Source organism: Pelophylax lessonae (assembly GCF_965119305.1).
Source record: "Pelophylax lessonae genome assembly, chromosome: 1".
NCBI lineage: Eukaryota > Metazoa > Chordata > Amphibia > Anura > Ranidae > Pelophylax > Pelophylax lessonae.
This window is the reverse complement of record NC_138768.1, coordinates 442,486,066-442,507,225: the sequence shown is the minus strand read 5'-3', so window position 1 is coordinate 442,507,225 and position 21,160 is coordinate 442,486,066. Positions and strand designations below refer to the sequence as shown.

At 44.5% G+C, this 21,160-nt stretch overlaps 1 protein-coding gene across 2 annotated transcripts in view; it reads left to right on the top strand.

Annotated features, from left to right (window-relative positions):
- The window catches only part of GNE (glucosamine (UDP-N-acetyl)-2-epimerase/N-acetylmannosamine kinase), a 120,231-nt gene that overhangs the window by 59,064 nt on the left and 40,007 nt on the right, over nt 1–21,160 (top strand). For both annotated transcript variants that reach the window (XM_082243071.1, XM_082243072.1), the window contains exons 2-6: nt 15,743–15,945; nt 16,220–16,671; nt 19,770–19,919; nt 20,073–20,285; nt 20,462–20,549. In XM_082243071.1, the coding sequence (XP_082099197.1) occupies nt 15,743–15,945; nt 16,220–16,671; nt 19,770–19,919; nt 20,073–20,285; nt 20,462–20,549 (1,106 nt within the window). The remainder of the gene's footprint in view (nt 1–15,742; nt 15,946–16,219; nt 16,672–19,769; nt 19,920–20,072; nt 20,286–20,461; nt 20,550–21,160) is intronic.

The following is a 21,160-nucleotide window of genomic DNA, read 5'->3' as shown; positions in this document are numbered from 1 at the left end:
GGGTTTTTTTCCAACCAGAAAACGTCCCTGCCAAAAACTGCTAACAGCCTATGTGTGCATGGACACATAGGATAACATGCTGGGGAGTTCATTGGCTGCAGAAAAAAAATGCCTGAAGCCAAAAACAGCAGCTGTAAAAATGTCCAGTGTGCATGAGGCCATATAGTTAAAGCGGACTTCCACCCATTTTTGTGTTTATTAAAAGCCAGCAGTTACAAAAAGTGTGGGTGGAACTCCGCTTTAAATGCTGTGCCTATTTCGACTCGCTTTGTATATGGATTTGTGTACACAATGGGTCTGCACTTTGATGTTTACTTTTACTCTTTGTTTGATCAGTTAGACAGCCTTTCATGTGGGAAGTGGACATTCAGCTTTTAGTTTTGTTAAAGCGGAAGTACAGCGTAATATCTTAAATTCTCCCCGGCAATCATTAACTACTTCTGGACCGGAAGGTTTCCCCTTTACCTGACAATTGCGCGGTCGTGCGACACTGTACCCAAATAAAGTTGATATCCTTTCTTTCCCACAAATAGGGCTTTCTTTTGGTGGTATTTGATCACCTGTGCGATTTTTTATTTTTATTTTTTTTTTGCTCTATAAACAAAAAAAAAACAAAATTTTTTACTTTCTGCTATAAAACATTCCCAATAAAAAAAGTTAAAAAATCTATTTTTTTTTATCATTTTAGGCCAATATGTATTCTGCTACATATTTTTGGTTAAAAAAAATCCCAATAAGTGTATATTGATTGGTTTGCGGAAAAGTTATTGAGGGAGGGACACTGTTCTTGTGTAGCCAGTGGGTGTATACAGGATGGGAGGAGCCGATCATAGGTTTCCACCCAGTGTTCTCTCATCAGTAAGGATACATTGTATATCCTAATTCATGAGAAAATGAAGAAATAAAAAAAAGCCATTCACACAGGACACTAGTGCGAATAGTGCAACTAATCAATGGCACCCGTTCCCATCTATGCAACTTTGAAAATCAGCAACCTTTGAAAGGTACCTGCATTACTTTAAAGCAACTTTTGATGCAACTTTGATCCAGAGTGTAAAGTTGGATCAAATCTGCACTCAGAGTCACACTCCAAAGTGGCACTCTAGCCTAGTGGCTAAGTTTCCACTAGTGCGACTCTAACTTGTGCGATTTAGAGTGCGACTTTGATCCAACTTTACACTCTCTGTATCAAAGTCTCATCAAAGCAGTGCAGGCACCTTTTCAAAGTTGCTGATTTTCAAAGTAGCATAGATGGGAACGGGTGCCATTGAAATCAATAGTTTGTGACTTGTCATGCAACTTTGGACCAAAAGTAGCATGTCAAGTCGCACCAGAGGAAACAGAGCCTAAAACTCATTACTCACATGTAATGAGCAATAGAAATCGATCTGTATCCTTCTAAACTTTCAAAAATGTTCCTTTGTACCTTTTTTTATTTCTTGCCTATATTGCGCCGGTCATGTGACCCCCCCTCTCTCTTGCCCCCTGTCTCTCTCAGGAGAAACTGCTAGCCTAAATGAGGCTATGAAGACAGGAGGAGATCATGTTCTGTGAAGGATGAGAGTGGGGCTGGGCAGGACTAGGCATGCCTGTCTAAGAAAGACTGACAACCTTTTCAGGAAGTGAAAGACAGCTTATCAAATTCAGATAAAGGGAGACAGCGTCGTCGGTGAAGAACAGGAAGAAGCTGTTTGTCCAGCTTAGATAAGACTTTCTAACCTACACAAGCAGCTAGCCAAAAAATGAATAATATCCAAGATAAAGATATTTAACATACTATTAATAGGAAAAATGTCCCCTTAAATATTTAGCTGGAGAGTCTTGTAAACTGCTGCTCTTAGTATTGTAACCTGACCATGCAATGTGTTTAATAGATAGACTGGCTGGATAGTTTTTCCAGGCAGTGGAAAGTCAGAATACCAATAATCCTGTCGCTAATGAGTGCAGGTTAATCGGTAAAAGTAATTGTAATGGGCAAAGTGCAATAACTGATAGCAGCTGTTTGGAAATGTATGTTTTATGTACTATTTTAGTAGCTTAAATCTAGTTGCAGTGGGTTAGTACAGTTTGCTCATTGTTACTGCTTTATGTATTGTCTTTATCGATTTATGGCAGGACGTTTGAGGAGTGCCCTAATTTTGTGGTCTGCATTGCCAGTCCCCTCAGCAGCCAGTATATAAAAAGAATTTGTAGGACTTGGTTCCCCAAGCCACCCATATTACTTTCTAAAATACAGTTACCGTTTAATCATGAATCTCACATAAAGTAGAGTACATGATCTTTCTACTTACAGTATATTGTCATTCCCTTTTTTAAAAAATAAAGTGTACAGTTGTAATAGCCGTTTACACCCTAGGGCTCATTTTACATAAGCAATTTTATAATGGCTACTGAATCACTCAAATAATTTTTGTTGCTAGGATCATTATTTGCTCAGCGATTTTGGCATTTTACAACCTTTTAGCTAGCTTTAGTAATTATGCCTGTTATCTGGTGCCATTGCTTGTGATCATGGCACCCAATGGATTTTTAGCTGCAGAGAAATTGAGCAGAGGGATTTGCAACAACTGCTAATCTTTTCTTCTACACAGTTTCTAGTTTGATATAGCCCTTATGAAGTGTGTGGTCCCTAAATAAATGGCTGCTAACAGGTTATCCTGTACCTCTTTTTCTAGGATCCTGAAAGACGTCTTTTGATCAGGCCAAGTTGCATTGCCTGATTGTAGTCATCCTATTCAATATACCATCCTTCTAGAAGAGGTGTCCTCTGACTTTCTAAACAAAAAGCCAGTTTGCAGTCCTTCAGAATTTAGAGGGGGGGGCAAACTGTGGCCAGTGAAAGTGGAAAATGCCCTGGCAACAGTGGTCAGTGGGAGTAAAACATGCCCCAGGCTTGGTGGTCACGGAGACTAGTGTCTGGCCAGAGGGAGGAGGAATAATACCCATTGTTGGCTTTGATAAAAAGAATAATGCCCCATCGTTGGTGTCAGTGGAAGTAATTGTGCCGCAACAGTGGTGTCAGAGAAAGGAATTGTGCCCAATTTTTATTGTCGGTAAGAAAAGCACCCTATTGTTGGTGTCAGTGGGAGAAATAGTTGCCCCATAATTGATTTTGGTGAAAGGGATAGTGGCCCATCATTGATGTCATGAACAGTGCCACTTTGTTGGTGTCACTGGAAGGCCAAGAACCCCTTTGCTGGTGTCCAGTAGGAGAAGTCGTGCTTTATCAGTGGTGTCAATGAGAAATAAAAAGCTTTGTGTTCTATCAATAAACACAAGGCTTCCTCTGGTTGGCTGAGTCGAGATTGTGGCGTCATCAGCCAATCAGAGGAAGTTTTGTATTTATTGATAGAATACAAAGCTTTCTATGAATAGCTGAGCTCTGCTCAGGCTGATGCTATTTTGTTCCAGGTACGGGAAAGGAAGGACTCTTCTCAAAGCCGGAACACAGTGCTGGAGCCTCAGCTACATACAGTTTATACAGCTCATCCAGCGGCTGCCTGTGTTATTGAGAAATAGTTTTATTTGGGCAATCTTGATCTGAACCATCTATTTAAACTGAAACTAAAGCTGGAGATCAGCTTTCAGTGTATTCAAATCAATTACATGAGACCCCCAAAGTTACCTTACGAGTGAGCGGCGGTCTGTCTGGAGTGGTGCCCACCCTGTTCCTGGTATGGTAAGTGGCTGTCCCCCTTCTACTCCTGGAGGGATTTGGGGTAGACATGGGCCCCTCCCTGGAATGGTGGGTCCTCTCCTTCCTCCCAGCCCCTCTAAAATTTCAGTGGTCACTGTGGGTCTTTCGCCTCCCTCTCCCTGGCTGAGGTTATGAACAGGCTGTTGCCACATGCTCTTAAGGGGGGGGTGGTTGGATTTGCTGCTGACTGGGTTTTCCCTTGGGGTTAGTAACTAGGGCAGGGATGTCCTCTTGGCTCCCTGCGGCGGTTGTTGGGCTGGGGGAGTGGATAGTTTAGCATCCACGGGTACGCGCCTCACTCAGCCAGATCCAGCCGAAAATTGAAGCCTCAGCTTTGCGGCCTACTAGTCAAAAACTACGTGAGGCAGCCCCTGTGAGGATTGCTGAAGCCACTGCCTCCTGTTTGGGCATACACCCTCCCCTCAGCTGCCCCTGGGTGGTCGGTCGTACTGGGGCTCACATCCAAAAGGGTGGACACCCACAAAATTGTAGGCTGCGACCTACTAGGCCATGCAGCTGAGCCGGATGTCTCCGCTGGGGGGGGCGGCCCCAGTGCGTTTAGGTGAAGCCCCCACTTTTCCTTTGGACATCTGCCGGGGTGGAATCTGTGCTCTTGCGGCTGGGCCTCCACAAAAACTTAGGTTGCGGCCTGCTAGGCCATGTGGTCAGCTTGGCGCCTCCCTTGGAAGTGGAGGCGCTTCATTTTTTAATGACAGCCTTGCCGCCATTATTGTGTGGGGCACCTGACCCTTTTAGCACTGCAGGACCATCCGGGTACCCTGCCTGCTCGTCCGCATCACGGCGGGTGGCCCCCTTTTAAGGGGGCTATTTCCTATTATGCCCTCTATGGAGGACCCGGAGGGCGACCTCGTTTTTTTTCCAGTAGGGGGGTCCATTTGTGGGTCCAGTCCTTGATTGGAATTCCCTTGTGGGGTCGCAGTTGGTAGTCCTACCTGATTGTTATGGTTACCGGGTGAGCTTAGTATATAGCGACCCTACTGGGTCTGCATCCACGCACCCTGAGTGCTCAGATAGTGAGGATGATTCCTCTGCTTCTCTAGTCGTGCATGAAAAGGCGTTGGTGGATGTACTGTTTATGTCAGTGCGTGACACTTTAAAAATAGAGGTTGCGTCAGAAGCTGCAGTCCCTTTTGGCACCCACAAAGCGGTGAGGGTGTTCCCTTTTCCGTTTACTTTGACAATATTGTCACAAAACAGTAAGGTTGTCTAAAACGCAGTGGTTCCTAAGCGCTTTTTGCTTGCAGTGTCCTTATGAGGATTAACTTCGTGAAGGTGAACGGTCCCACCTGTAGTGGACTCAACGGTTTCCAGGTTAAATAAGGCTACCTTCATTCTGGTTGAGGAGTCCCGGACTTTAAATATCCAGCTGATAGGAGGCGGAGGCTCTGGCCCACAATATGTTCGCTGTGGCTGGTTCGGCACTTAGGCCGGTATTTACTATTGCCCTAGTGTCGTTTACGCCGGGACCTGGAGGGGAAACAGCTTCCCCTGTCTTTGCGGAGCTGGCAGGTCAGTTGGTCCAGGGTGACATATCATATATCAAAAGTAATTTTAAATATAAAGTTCATAACAATAAATATCTTCCAAATTGAATAAAGTGCAAGTCTCTTGTGCTACTATAAGTGCTCCGTGCTCAAGGTATATGGATAAAGTGCCGGTGCTCAGTCCTTGTGAGTTAGTGCTCCCCTCTCGGTCCCACACTCACCAGAAGCAGAGAGTAATATCGCCTTAAAAACTGGTTGTATAAGGTAACCGCCTCTTATGGATCACCAACAGATATAAGCTGTAGATCTCCTGTGCCTCTATATCCAGGTAAGTATCCAGGTGATGCTCCCCAGTGTCATGAAAAGAAAAGGGCCATCATCGTGCAGTATATTCTAAAAGGTTTATTTTTCACGCAATAAAAAGATACACTTACAAAACAAAAAGAATCAATCCGCCTTTCGCAAACCCACGGGACGCCAAACGAATGGCCGTGCGTTCCACCCGGAAGCCGGAAGAGGTTGCAGTCGGAAATGACGTACTACGTGTTCGGACGGCTTGACGCGTTTCGCTCCGCCAATCAGAGCTTTTGAGAACGCTCTGATTGACGCTCTGATTGGCGGAGCGAAACGCGTCAAGCCGTCCGAACACGTAGTACGTCATTTCCGGCTGCAACCTCTTCCGGCTTCCGGTTACACGGGTGGAACGCACGGCCATTCGTTTGGCGTCCCGTGGGTTTGCGAAAGGCGGATTGATTCTTTTTGTTTTGTAAGTGTATCTTTTTATTGCGTGAAAAATAAACCTTTTAGAATATACTGCACGATGATGGCCCTTTTCTTTTCATGACACTGGGGAGCATCACCTGGATACTTACCTGGATATAGAGGCACAGGAGATCTACAGCTTATATCTGTTGGTGATCCATAAGAGGCGGTTACCTTATACAACCAGTTTTTAAGGCGATATTACTCTCTGCTTCTGGTGAGTGTGGGACCGAGAGGGGAGCACTAACTCACAAGGACTGAGCACCGGCACTTTATCCATATACCTTGAGCACGGAGCACTTATAGTAGCACAAGAGACTTGCACTTTATTCAATTTGGAAGATATTTATTGTTATGAACTTTATATTTAAAATTACTTTTGATATATGATATGTCACACATATGAGTTTATTTATAATATTTATGCTGTTATATTTAGTGTAACACTATATTTATATACACAGTTGCACAGTTATTCGCACGAGCACTTTATGATGTTATTTATTTATTAGCACAACTGATATTTATGTTTATGGTTTCGGTTTAAGCAGCGCAGGTACTCAGTTTTTCAGTATTGTTTGAAAGGTATCACCTTTTCTACCTAGCAGCAGCTTATGTATTTAATTTATTGATTTATTACTTAGTTATTATTTTTATTTATATTCACCGAACCGAGGTTTCCTAAGCGCAAGCCCCTCACACTCTAGTTGGTCCAGGGGCTACAGTTTATCTGTGATGCCTCTTGGAAGCGGCTTCTTTGGTTTCTAGGGTGTCTGTATCAGCAGTGGTCCTTCAGCAATTTATCTAGCTGAAATACTGCAGAACCAGACTTCTAAGAAGGCCTTATCTGATCTCCCCCTTGTAGGGGATTGCCTGTTTGGAGCTTTCTTGGATGACCTCGTTAAGGGCCTCACGGGGGGGGGGGGGGGGGGAGAGTACTCTTCTTTTGCAGGCTACCAAGGGCAAGGAGCCACGTCGTAGACGTGGGTCATTCTCCTTGGCTCAGAAGAGGTTTTTCTCTATTGTCCATTGTCGGACGCAGCTCTTATGCATCTTATACCATAGGGTTATGCTTCCCCCTACAGGAGTAGTACTAGGCAGTGAAAAAATTCACTGACACTACTACAGGGGCTGTCCTTCATGGCATAACCCCACACACACTCTGCCACAAGCCAGTTTCTTGCTGCCTAGTGAAGGAGTAGGACCTAGGTTTCCTGCTGGGATTCCGTCTCAGTTTTTTTGTTCTTCTAAGAATATTTCTGTTTATTTCTCTTTACTCACTAACGCTAGCTAGTGTCAGGGGGATCCTCCTGGTGAACTACAAGCGACAACGGGCTGAGGTTTCGCATTGGATAATATAGATCCTTGCGGTCTCCCAGCCTGGCCAATGAGCGTGAGCAGGTTATAGTCATGACAGAGCCTCTGTGGACGGGGATACGGCTGCGAGTGGATATCTCGCAGGGACACATCGACCTGGAACGCATACCCCTCGGCTGGCAGCACCCCCACTCAGGGTGGGAAGTGGTCTGTCCGGAGCGGAGCCCACCCGGTCCATAGTGTGGTAAGTAAACTGAGCCCCCCCCCAGAGCCCACTAGGGACAGTGTGGGCCCACTCCTGGGGATAATAGGACCCCTTTTTCCTAAAAGATCCCCCTGGCCTATCAGGATTCTGGCCCTCCCCCCCCCCTGCTCCCGCATGGGGGCGCTATATTAGGCGCCTGGCGCCCGAGGGGGGTATACAGCGGTACCTTATCCTGTGGGGTCTTTTTAGGTAGATCGCTGGTGTGGCTTTGTATCTGGGTCTTGACCGCATGGCATTATTTGGCCGCCATCTTAGGTGCGGGCATCGGCACCCTATGTGTGATATGGCCATTCTCCTTGGGCTTCCTTTACCGTTGCATTTTTTTGTTGCCTGGAGCTACACAGGCAGTTCAGGCTCTTGTGGTTGACATTGCTGGTTCCTCTGCTACCTGACACTATTTAAAGAGTAACTCCGAGTACAGCGTGATCAGATTGCGAATTTAAAGGGGCAGTGTATGTTTATTTGTCACATTGCAAAATGAAGTCCCAGGTGGTAAATTCTCCATCAGACCCCCTCAGTGCGACTGCCGATACGTCCAGCTCGCAGTCCATGGTGTCTTTTTTTGCAGCATTGGAATGTCTGGCATCAAAGGTCGATCTTGTCATGAAACATGTTGCTAACTAAAAATGGCCGCTGCCTTCTCTGTCATCTGACTCAGAGACTGACATGGTCGCCACAGACAAGCCCCTACCTGAGGGATCCCTGTCCTCACAGGATGGTGAATAGGACCTGTCGTCCTCAGCCACAGCGCGGGAACGCGCTATGGTGAAAGCACTGATTTGTTCAGTAAGGGAAACTTTACAATTGACTGACGAGCCCACACAGTCAGGAACGCGGGTAGTTTTTGGCTCCCACAAAGCCCAGAAGTCGGGTCAGGTGTTTCCTTGTCCCAGGGAATTTCACAATATTGTGAATGAACAATGGTGGCGCATTAAGCACGTGCTGGTGGTGCCAAAGCGCTTTAAACACTGTTATCCCTTTGCTGACTCTGTTTCTAACCGCTGGAGGTGCCACCTAGGGTGGACCACCGTGTTTCCAGGTTTAACAAATCTACTGTGGTACCCGTGGAAGATTTCCCGGCCTTCAAGGACCCGGTGGACAGACGGGTGGAATCTCTTTCCTGCTACCTCCATGTTTTGGCGGGTTCTGTACAATAACCGATCTTGGTGTCCGTTCTGGTTTCACAGACGGTAACGGTATGGGTAAAAGTGCTTAGGGGTAACTTGAACACTAAGATAGTTCCCCCTGACCTTGATTGGACTCACGGACCAGATGGTCCAGGCCCTGGTGTTTCTGTGTGATGCGTCCTTGGACGTGGGCCCTCTGGTTGCCTGAGGGTCAGCGGTAGGGATTGCCATACGCCGCATGGTGTGACTTAAGAGCTGGTCGACTGACCAGGCTTCTTTGAAGCCTTTGAAGAAAAGGGGGGGGGGGGGGGTAAGAGTACTCTTCATTGCTAATCCTCCAAAGGTGGATTTTTTTCGTGTCTCAGGGACACAAGGGAAAGGTAGACCGTTCAGGGCCCCTGGAGGGAGCAAAAAGGCTTGGATCCTCTTCTGCATGAAGACGCACCCTCACCAGTTTTCTAGGGTGGAGGGGCCATTTACATTTCTTTCAGGAACCCTGGATGTCCTTGATCCGGGACAAGTGTGTTCACAAACTGATTTGTTCCGGGGTACAAGTTTGAATTTCGGTCTCGGCCAGCAGACAGATTCTTTCCCTCAAACCTTCGTCTGTCTCCAGATCGCTTGAAGGATCTAAGAGAGACAGTGCAGGACCTCCTTGCATAAGAAGAGATTGTGTCGGTTCCCTTGCAGGACCGATTTCGAGGTTTTTATTCAAACCTTTTCATGGTGCCCAGGAAAGAGGGCAAGGTGTGTCCTAATTTGGACCTCATGTCTTTGAACCACTTTTTGAGGATGCAGTCATTTGGGATGGAAACCATTCGGTTAGTAGTAGCATCTTTAGATCAGGGGGATTTTTAGCCTCCATTGACATCAAAAATGCATATCTGCACATCCCTATATACGGGGGACACCAGAGGTATCTCTGTTTTGCGGTGGCGGAGGAGCACTTCCAGTTTTCGGCGTTACCCTTTTGGTCTCGCCTCCGCTCCCAGAGTCTTCACCAAAGTTTTGGCCCCCGGTGTTGGCATTGCTGCGCAAAAGAGGGATTGCAATCCTAGGATATCTGGACGATCTCCTGTTCAGAGCAAGCTCTCACTCAGCTTTGTTGGGAGATCTGTCAATCACGGTTCAGACCCTTCAAGATTTCGGGTGGATCATCAACTTCAAATAATTTGCACTGACCCCGTCGGTGTGACTGGATTACCTGGGACTAGCTCTGGGCTCCTCCGTGGCGAGGGTCTTTCTTCCCGGGGACAAACTTCAGAAGTTGCAGGGAGAGATCAGGTTGCTGCTGGAAAGCGATCTCTCTTCTCTACGAACATGCATGAGAGCCCTGAGTCTGATGGTGTCGACCTTCGAGGCAATCCCATTCGCTCAGTTTCATTCCAGGCCTCTGCAAAAAGGAGATCCTTGTCCTTGACTTCCTCTGTTTTCCCGTGGGAAAGGAGCGTTATCAGTTTGTGGCGTGGACCTTTGGTCACGCCTCCGCTCTTTGAGTCTTCACAAAAGTGCTGGCGTTGTTTGAGTCAGCGGGGGATCGCGGTACTGGGGTACCTGGATGATCTTCTGCGAGCGGAGTCTCCGACTGCTCTCATGGACAACTGGAGATCGCTCTGCGAACTCTGAGGGAGTTTGGTTGGATTCTGAACCTTCAGGAGTCTGCTTTGGTTCTGTCCATAAAACTGGATTATCTGTGTCTGACTCTGTACCCGACCTCAGCCAGAGTATTTCTTCTTCTGGAAAAACTCCAGACATTGCAGGAGACAATTCAGCTTCTGTTGTTCAGCACATGGTCGTGCGGGTGCTGGGCCTGATGGTGTCCATCTTCGAGGCGGTCTGTTTGCACAGTTCCACACAAGATCTCTGCTAAAGACATTCTGGTGAAATGGGACAAGGATCCACTGTTTCTAGAGGTGGCTTCGTTCTCTGGCACTTCGACAGGGAAAATCCTTTCTCCCCCTGTACTGGACAGTTGTCACCACAGATGCCAGCCTGTCTGGGTGGGGAGGCGTCCTCAGCAGAGATGTGCTCAGGGGGTCTGGACTCTGGCAGAGACCAGACTGACGATTAATGTTCTGGAACTCCGAGCGATCAGCCTTTGTCTGACTCATTGGACAATTTGTGTTCAGAATTCGTGTCCGGTACTAATTCATTTAGATGATACCACGGGCGTGGTCTATGTCAATCACCAAGGGGGCACAAGATAGTGTTCTGACTGCTCGGTAAGTAGCCAGCATTCTAAGGTGGGCTGAAAGATTTGTTCCAGCCCTCTCAAATTTCTGCCATGACTCCTGTGCAGGATCAAAGCAGAAGGGATTCCGTCCAGTCTGGCCTTGCCGGTCTTGGTATGCCAATCGGGTACAGCTTCCACTCAGGGAGGATCTGCTGTTCCAAGCACCGATCTTTCACCCTGCTTTACAGTCGCTGGCTTTGACGGCTTGGCTGTTGAACGCCAGGTGCTAAAGGATGGAGGTTTATCTGAGTTGGTGATTCCTACGCTGTTGAAAGCTAGGAAATCTACTTCTAGGAAGATCTATCATCGTACGGAAGATGTACATTGCGTGGTGTGAGTCTCTTGGGGTTCATCCTCGCTCCTTCTCGGTGGATTGGATCTTGAACTAAAATTGGCCTTGAGTACCATCAAGGGCCAGGTGTCGGCCTTGACGGTCTTTTTCAACGACCTTTGGCCTCACTCCTTGGTGCGTACCTTTCTTCAGGGTGTCCGACATTTTATTCCTTCAGTGCGGGCTCCGTTGCTGCCCTGGGATCTTAATGTGGTCTTTTCAGCTCTACAGAAGCCTACCTATAAAAATTTTCTGGAGGTTTCCTTGCTTGCGCTGCCCCAGAAGGTGGCCTTTTTTGGTGACTATTACCTCTGCGTATGCAGGGTGTTTGAACTGGAGGCGTTATCCTTTCATTAACCTTATTGCTGGTGCTTCGCCCCTGTCTTTGGACTGTTATTTGAATGAAGACATTGTGTTGTGTTGCCTTCCCTGTGTCCCAGGCTAAACTTTTGAAGGAAATTGCCCTGCAGGCCTTGGATGTGGTCTGGGCAATTAGGGTGTACCTGGCAGCTTCAGACTCTTATTGTGCTCACGGACGGACCTCACAAAGGGTTGTCTGCTTCTTCTGCGATCATGATCAGATGATGTGGTTTAGGCCTATTACTTCAGGGGTCAGCTTCCTCCTTTCCCTGGCAAGGAGCAATCTACTAGAGCGCTTGGTGCATTCTGGGCCTTCTGTCATCAGGCTTCAATGACGCAGGTTTGCAAGGCGGCCACCTGGTTGTCGGTGCACTTTTTTACAAAATGTTTAGACAGTGGATGTGTTGGCATCTGCAGATGCTTCTTTTGGCTGCAAGGTTTTGCTGGCTGCTGTTTAGAGGACTTGGTCCTCTTTTAGGGTGTATTGTTTTTTTCAGGTGAGCTCCAGTTGTTTATGGTTGAGCTCCGTGTTACCTGGTTGGCTATGGTTTTCTGCTTTTTTTCCCCCACCCCTTATGTTTAACACTGCTTTGGGAGGTCCCACCAATGGTTAATAAGAATCAGGAGTTGTCTGTCAATGAACGAAAGAGAAAATGAGATTTTTAGTGATGCACCGGAATTTCGGCCACCAAAATTTTCGGCCGAAAATGGGCTTATTCCATTTCGGCCGAAAATGGGTTAAATATACCGATACTAAAGATGGCCGCCGCGGGCGCAGCGCAGGTTTCAAAAAAACCCATATCTTGCCGGCGGCCCGCCTCCCGGTGATGTCACTATTACTGTGATCTGTGCATGAATGAATTAACACACCGGGCGGGCGGGTGGGCGAGGGAGCGGCCGCTAATAGCTGTAACTATGTGAGCGCTTCACTTCCCTGTCAGGCATGTATCTCCGCTGACAGGGAAGTGAAGCGCTCACATAGTTATAGCTATTAGTGGCCGCTCGCCCGCCCGCCCGGTGTGTTAGTTCATTCATGCACAGATCGTAGTAGTAGTGACATCACCGGGAGGCGGGCCGCCGGCCAGAAAGGAAGGACACAGTAGGACTGGAGCTGAGAGTAAGGAGATTGCATTGGGATTGCGAGGGACGCTGAGGCGGGGGGGGGGATGCTGAGGCAGGGGGGACGGGACGCTGAGACAGGGGGGGGGGGGGACACTGAGGTGAGCTTACCAATGATATTAGTATTATGCAGCATGAGGGGGTTAATGTATTGCCACTGCTGGTCACTGATGAATTAGTGACCGACCAGTGGCAGTTAATTAACCCCTTTGTGCTGCGTTAGTGCCACCAGTAGCAGTGCAACCAGTGTTAATTAACACTGATACTGGTTACACTAATGCAGCACAAAGGGGTTAATTAACTGCCACTGGTCGGTCACTAATTCATCAGTGACCAGCAGTGGCAATACATTAACCCCCTCATGCTGCATAATACTAATACCATTGGTAATTAAATTAACCACTATACTGAGACAGGGTGGCAGCTACAAGTACGCCTGCCTGTTTTTGGTGTATGCCCCTGTTCTATCTATTTTAAAATTATTTGGGGGGAAAAAAAGTCATTTTCGGTTTTCGGCCAAGGGCATCCTGCATTTTCGGTTTCGGCCCAGAATTTTCATTTCGGTGCATCCCTAGAGATTTTTGACTTACTGTAAAATCCATTTCTCTGATGTTCTTTGACGGAAACAGCACCCACCCCTCTGTGGAGTTGGCTTTCTTCTGACACGGCTTGTAACAAAACTGAGTGCTTATAGCTGAGAGTGGGTGTATACCCCCTGGGACTGCCCATAGACGTATTCAAGCATTTTCCTGCCTAGTGTCCTCCTCCTGTAGGGGCTAGTATAACCCAATGGTTAAGAGGAATTCGGAGCTGTGTCCTTCTATGAACATCAGAGAAATGAATTTTACAGTAAGTCATAAATCCTATTATTCTACTACGTACATTGCCAAGCCTAATCCTTTATAAACATATAATCTTGGGTGTGGACCTTGCCTGTGTGTAATACTTGAATTCTTGGCTGTCACTAGTTTTATTCACATGAGTCAGAGTTCCATTACGGAATAGTTTATATGTGGACATTTTTTTTAATGTAAACTTCCTTATGAAGAAGGCAGATGTCAACATTTTGATTTTCATTATTTTAATCACAAATCTGGTGGCTCTAATTAAAATCTTGTGCTGCACATTAAACAATAATTATCTTTAGGAGACTATATATTTTACAGAGCTATCGAATGGTATGACAGACTCAAATTGTGTTACTCCATCTATATTCTATGTCATTGGTTTGGGTGGCTTTTTTTGTATGGCCATTGTTCACATAGACAGCTATGGCAACTATAAAATGCTTGTAAACACAGATTAACAGTTTTTTTTTAGTCAGGGTCCCTTTTTTGTCTCATGTACTTTATTTTAGGTTAGAAAAAAATGATTGTTGGATCTGTTTAAAAAAAAAAAATACTATTAAGCATAGTATATGATTTTCTCAGAATTATGGTAGACCTTGAATAGACTGGCTGACTGCTAAACACAGGGCCATATATATTAGAAACTGGTTGACTTATTTCAAGAAGATTTAAATAGGCTTTTTGTGATTTACAATCTACCTATAGAAATAGCAGTCATAGATTGTAAGCTCTAACGAGCAGGGCCATCTGATTCCTCTTGTACCAAATTGTATTGTAACTGTAATGTCTAAATGCCTGTCTTCATTTTGTTAAGCACTGTGCAAACTGTTGGCTCTATAAAAATCTTGTATAATAATATAGCAGCAATACCTATAGCAGTCATGAGTGTGTTTTTGGCTGGTTAGCTTCTATTAAACTACAGGAAACAACTCTCTGATTTACACGACTTTGCCACACAGCACAGCCCTATCTGACAGAGGACAGGAGACCTGACTTTTCTTTTCTGCAGTTAGTGTTTGTAGAGGCTGAATGTTTGTTATCTACATGCATTCTATGCATGAAGATAAAAAAACCTGCTATGTGCAGCAGCTCCCTATTATTTACCTAATTGCGATCCAGCAATGTGCACGAGAGCCTTGGCTCTCCGGGGGACTCGTTCTCCCCATTGAGACAATCACAGCCAGTGAGCCAATGATGAGAGCGAAGGGGTGGGGCTGAGCCACTGCTCTGTGTGTGTGAATGGACACGCAGAGCCATGGCTTGGAAGAGAGCCTTCTCATGTGCCCCCATTGAAAGCAGCTTGCTCTGAGGGCACTCAGGAGGAAGGGGCCAGGAGCACCAGTGAGGGACCCAAGAAGAGTAGGATCGGAACTGCTTCGTGCAAAACTATGCAGTTGGGTCTTGTCCCTACCTCAGTCTGTGAATGGACAGTAAAGCGGAAGCAACACACTGATGAGCTGATCTGCTGTCCAGTGGTGTACATACCAGGTAAACTTCAGGAACTTAAGCGGTATTAAAACCAAAAATGTATTAGATTGCAGCTTGCCAATCATCAGAAGTGGTGGCTGCATTAGATTTATTTTCTTTGGCTTTTTTCTCTCTGTTTTATCCTGGGGATCTGACCAATGACACACGTCCTGTATTAGGGAGACACAACACTGGAAGAATGAGCACAGCAGACAGCAGCATTGTCCGTCTGGGGGGTAGTTAATGTATTAGCAGAGTTGGATGCACTAACAAAATCAAGCCAAACTCCAGCTCACATTAAACTAATACATTCTGCTGGAGGACTTGTGAAAATCAACAGACTTACTGGCTAGATCACCAGGTGAAAATAGAAGAAAGCCTAAAAAGAAAACGAATGAGGCCATTATATCTAGAAATGATAACTGCAATATGATAAATGTTTTCTTTTGGGTTTAACACTGCTTTAAACTGCGTACAATGAAAAATAAATGTAATGAAAATTTAATTTTAAATTTAATTTAATTATGTATTAATAGGGACATTATTTTTTATTTTTTTTATCCATCTGGAGTTCAGCTTTAACTCACTATATGCCTTACTAAGTTAGAATTAATTCTATAACTTAACTATCTGACACTTGAAATGTATATCTAGAGCTGTGTCTGTCTTAGACTAAACCTAAGCTTTTGCTTTTTTGTTTTTTTCATCCAGGAACAGTATTTTGAAAACCTGTCAAGGAGAAAAGTAGTCATGGAGAAGCATGCAAACCAAAGAAAACTTCGTGTATGCGTGGCCACCTGCAACAGGGCCGATTACTCCAAGCTGGCTCCTATTATGTTTGGTATTAAAGCAGAACCTGAACACTTTGAGCTAAGTGTAGTGGTTATAGGTTCTCACCTGATTGACGATTATGGGTAAGAGCTATGTTTATGAAATCCTAATATACATAGTATTTTAACTCCAAGACAGGGAGGACTGCTGGAAGTCTGAGCCAAAAATACTTTGTTGTTTGCCATTGTATCTTAGAATGGTGAACAGGGCAGGTTTGTTCAATATCATGTTAGTGCTGACTAGCCTGGCCTCCTCCCTTTCTTCTTAGATACCTTGCTGTGAAGCCTTAAGTAGAGATTGATTGTATGTCTCTCCAGATAAATGCAATATCACTGTCCATTTGTCTCCACTGTCTAGGAATACCTACCGTATGATTGAGCAGGATGATTTTGATATACAAGCAAGACTTCATACAATTGTGAGGGGGGAGGATGAAGCTGCCATGGTGGAATCAGTAGGACTTGCTTTGGTGAAACTACCAGATGTTTTAAACCGACTTAAACCAGACATAATAGTTGTCCACGGAGATCGATTTGATGCCTTGGCATTGGCAACAACTGCAGCACTGATGAACATACGAATCCTTCACGTAGAGGGGGGTGAAGTCAGTGGAACCATAGATGACTCAATTAGACATTCCATCACTAAATTAGCCCATTACCACGTCTGCTGCACACAGAGTGCAGAACAGCATCTCATTGCCATGTGTGAGGACCATGACCGCATCCTCCTGGCAGGATGCCCCTCGTATGACAAGCTTCTTAATGTGAAAAACAAGGACTACATGAGTGTCATCAAGATGTGGCTTGGTATGTGTGTTTCCACAATAAAGTCTTCACCGTAGTGATAATTATTTTATTGCTTTTAGTAAAAATCTAGTTTGCTGCCTAATTTCATGAATGATATTCTTTACTAATATTTAGGGTTTTATTATCTAGCCCAGACCTATTTAGTGTCCTTAAGCAAATAGAAAATGGCTTTTGTTGGTTTAAAGTGTATTTAAACCTAAAACAATAATGTAATAAATTGCACCTTACTAGCCAACACATCTAGCCTTACTTACTAGATGTGTTGGCTGCATTACTTTTTATTTAGGTGATACTGCAAGTAACACTTTCTGTCCTAGAGTGCTAATATATACTTTAGGCCCCATTCACACTAGTGCGACTTGTCCCGCGATTTTGGACCGCAAAATCGCATGACAAGTCGTTTTCCATTATTTTCAATGAGCCCCATTCATATCAGTGCTTTTGAAGTCGCACCTACTTCAAAGTAGTTCCTGCACTACTTTGCCACGATTTTAATGCGTTTTGAGGCATATAGCCTTGCCATTGCTTTCAAAATCGCGGCAAAATCGTGGTTAAATTGCGTCGCATTAGTGTGAAAGGGGCCTTATAGTATCTATGAAAGAGCAGCCCCCTTTCTCATCTCCATAATGGGGGGGGGGAGGGGGTTCTGTAAAATAACACACTTCATGATACCATTGGTTATAAAGACTGTAGGGTGGAAAAGACAGCCCTGGATTTCAGGCAGAATCAACAGGTACCTTTTGCATTTATTCAACAAATGTAACTAGGGCTTCACCAATACCAGTTTTTTAGGACAGCACGAATACGGATACTTTTTCTCAAATACTCGCTGATACCAATTACCAATACCAGTTTTTAGTGTCAAATGAAAAATTATTACTTCACTACACTTATTTGCTGTGCCTTTGCCTGGTGGTATTGTAATAGGCCAGCAAACATAAGGTCCTGGCATTTAGTCCTAGTTCACATATATGCAAATTGGATGCATTTTGAACTGTATCCGATTTGCTTGACGTGTGAACCAAACCAGATTTCTTTGGAGGCAGTTTACATTTGTGCGGGCTGGCCGCAGTGCAATTTTAAAGAGTCCAGTATGAATTTCAGTCCATTTTCCATTGTCATACACTTTAAAAAGTGCACACCAAACTCTTTTTACAAGTCCCACTGAAACCGGCTCCACGCATATGTGAACCCAGTCTAAAGCTGGCTACACATTCATACAATTCTCTTGTACAATTTTCCTTTAAATTTACCAAATCCATATGGGACAAGGTCAAACCTAAACACTTTTTCAAATTGTATGCAGTAAGGCAGGCCATTGCACTACATAGTTGAAGGTGAATGTAAAGAAAAATGTATTATGTGTAGCCAGCTTTACAGTCTCCATAACCCTGTCTGAAGGTATAGGTTTTAGTATCAGAGCATTTGCATTTGCAAATGCCTAGTATCATCACCAATATCCGTGCAACACTAAATATAACAATACATTTTTAATACTATATTTAGTATACTAAAAGGGAAGCAGATAACTACACTAACCCATTAAAAGTGGATATCTTAATGTGATTTACACCACATCACTCCCCCTTTAAAATATAGTGATCCCCTCTTTACTAAGATACCATGCAATAACCTATAACAACCCATTGAGAAATCTGTTTTCATTGTTTATAAAGACAAAATCTAGTGTGTGTGTTTTTTTTTTTTTTATAAATCTAATCCATAACTGGTCTTATATGTATGTGAACATCTTCTTTTTTTTTTTTTTTTAAACATTTTATTGACATTTTTTTATAGGCATACAGGTAGGGTTACATTGAATGCATATAAAAAAAGTAGAGAAAACCGAAATACAGTTTAAACAAACCTCAGTAGTTGTAACAATAACACGTGACTAGTCAATAACAAAGAGCCTATTGAAGTGTACAAGGGAGAAAAGGCACGTGAGCTAGTCCAGGAAGTTAAGGCAGTATGAGGCATAGAGAGGGCGTTTGAGTAACAAGAGGGACTCGGACTGAGGGGGGAATGCGTGCCCTAAAGGCCGAAGGCACTGTGGGATCCCTTGGCCGCATTAGAGAGAGATGCGGTCCATGCGATGGAAACTTAGAAGGCCCCTGAGTATACGAACGGGGGGGCAGACACCCCCAAGGTTGAACACACTGTGTCCGCGACCCCCGAACGTGCTCCCGAGGGGGCTGCGAGAGGACCATATTCGGAGATAGAGGGAAATGAGGGAGGGGGCGGAAAAATGGTAGGTGCATGTGGACTACCAGGTTGTCCACAATATTTCAAGGGATGGGGGGAGAAATCAGGGGGTAGAACAAAAGGGATGGGAAAGTGACTACGAGACAGGAACATGAGGGGCAAACAAGGAGGAGAGGAAAAAGCGAGGAGAAGAAGAGAAAGAGAAGAAAAAAAAAACTGGGACAGAGGGGGGGGGGGGGGGGGGAGGTATAAAAACGGAAGAACCCGTCACATCTGTGACTGAAAGAGGGAGAACGCTACCGGTTAGCCTGCCGCGCCTAGTAGTTTGCTATATTCCGAAGAGAAGGAGAAATGCAGCCAAGTGGCCCAAGTGGTGTAAAATTTGTCACGGGAATCGTGAGCTTGATGGGTCAGGTCTTCCATCTCCGCTATCCTACCCACTCTGTGGAGCCAGTCCGCAATCGTGGGAGGGTGGGGCGTGTGTGAACATCTTTTTAATAATAAAGTTCAGATCGGCAGTAGCCTCTGTGTCGTTGATCCTCTGTCCTAAGTACCTCTATGTGCTCAGCTATGCTGTAGATCAGATCAGTAGATGTCTGCGCAGAATTCCACAATACTAAAAATCACAAAGCTGGACACCGCTACTGGAAGCACTGTGCAACCTGGGAGATGCAGTAGAAAGTTAAGAGTTTCAGGAATATACATGTCAAAGTAGTTGGCACACTTCTTCTACCTCTTCTAGTTCCCCAAATTGATTGCACTTTATGATGTTTCTTTATAAATATCTCCCAGCATTCTCATGATAGTATTTCTAATCAGTAAATGTTCTTTTCCCTGTTCATTGTTTAACATTTCACATGTTGACATTGACAATTTACACCCTTTCTCAACAGGTGATGTGAAACCTGGTGATTACATTGTAGCACTTCAGCATCCAGTGACCACAGACATCAAGCATTCAATTAAGATGTTTGAGTTTACCTTAGATGCACTTATTTCTTTTAACAAGCGAACCTTGGTGCTGTTTCCAAATATTGATGCAGGTAATTTTGGTGTGGAGGCATAAATGACCTTTTACTTTTTACACTTGAGATTGGCAGGCTCTGTCTGTCTGTTCTGGGTTGGGGGCCTAGTTTTCTGTTGGAAAAAAATTGTCATTGTGTTGCAGTGGATTAATGATTTTCTATGCCTTATAGGAAGTAAAGAAATGGTGCGAGTGATAAGGAAGAAAGGTGTGGAGCACCATCCCAACTTCAGAGCAGTGAAGCATGTCCCATTTGAGCAGTTTATACAGTTGGTTGCTCACGCAGGATGCATGATTGGAAACAGCAGTTGTGGTGTGCGAGAGGCTGGAGCATTTGGAACACCAGTCATCAATTTAGGCACTCGTCAGACAGGCAGAGAAACGGGTAAAAGTCTTAACGCAGATTCTATTATCTGTATATTAAAGATATATGTATATCGGTACAGCACACAGTACAAATATACTGTACGTTGCACTTGCCTCGCGTGAAATATTGAGACTTTTGTACTCCTTGAAACCATTGATCATTTTGTAATTTTTTTTAACTCCTTTTTAACTCAGGTGAGAATGTTCTTCATGTTCGAGATGCAGACACGGAGAATAAAATAATTCATGCACTGCAACTTCAGTTTGGAAAACGTTATCCATGGTAGGTTTGTTTTGTCTCTCAGGCAGTGTTATACTTGTTGTAGAAGTCAGACACCTGAAAACCTATATATTGATTGTGGGTGGACTCTAGAGTCCTGGCTTCTTGTATCTTTTGGCGACTTAAAATGACACTAAATGATATTCTTATTCTCCAAAAAGTATCCATACACATCCACTACTTACTGGCCCTGTAATCCATTTTTAATTAATATTGTTTCTTACTGTGTTTTTTTCCCTTTGCAACATTCTCAGTGAGCTTTAGGGCCTCTCCTTTTCTGCTTACTTTCATTTGGCACCAGCAGTGCACATTAGTTGTGGTCATGTGCACTACTCTATGCAAGCTACAAATCTCATGTATATCTCCAGAGTGATCAGGAGAGGGTGGCTATATTCCTACACACAGGAAAGTGAAGAAACATAAAAAGTGGGAATTTGGAGAAGGCTGGGAACAATAGAACACATTTTTTTGAATTCGGAAAGTGTGTGTGTGTGTGTGTGTGTATATATATATATATATATATATATATATATATATATATATATATTATATATAATATAATTTTTTTTTTTTTTTCTGCGCACAGTTTTTTAAAATTATTATTATGGGATCGA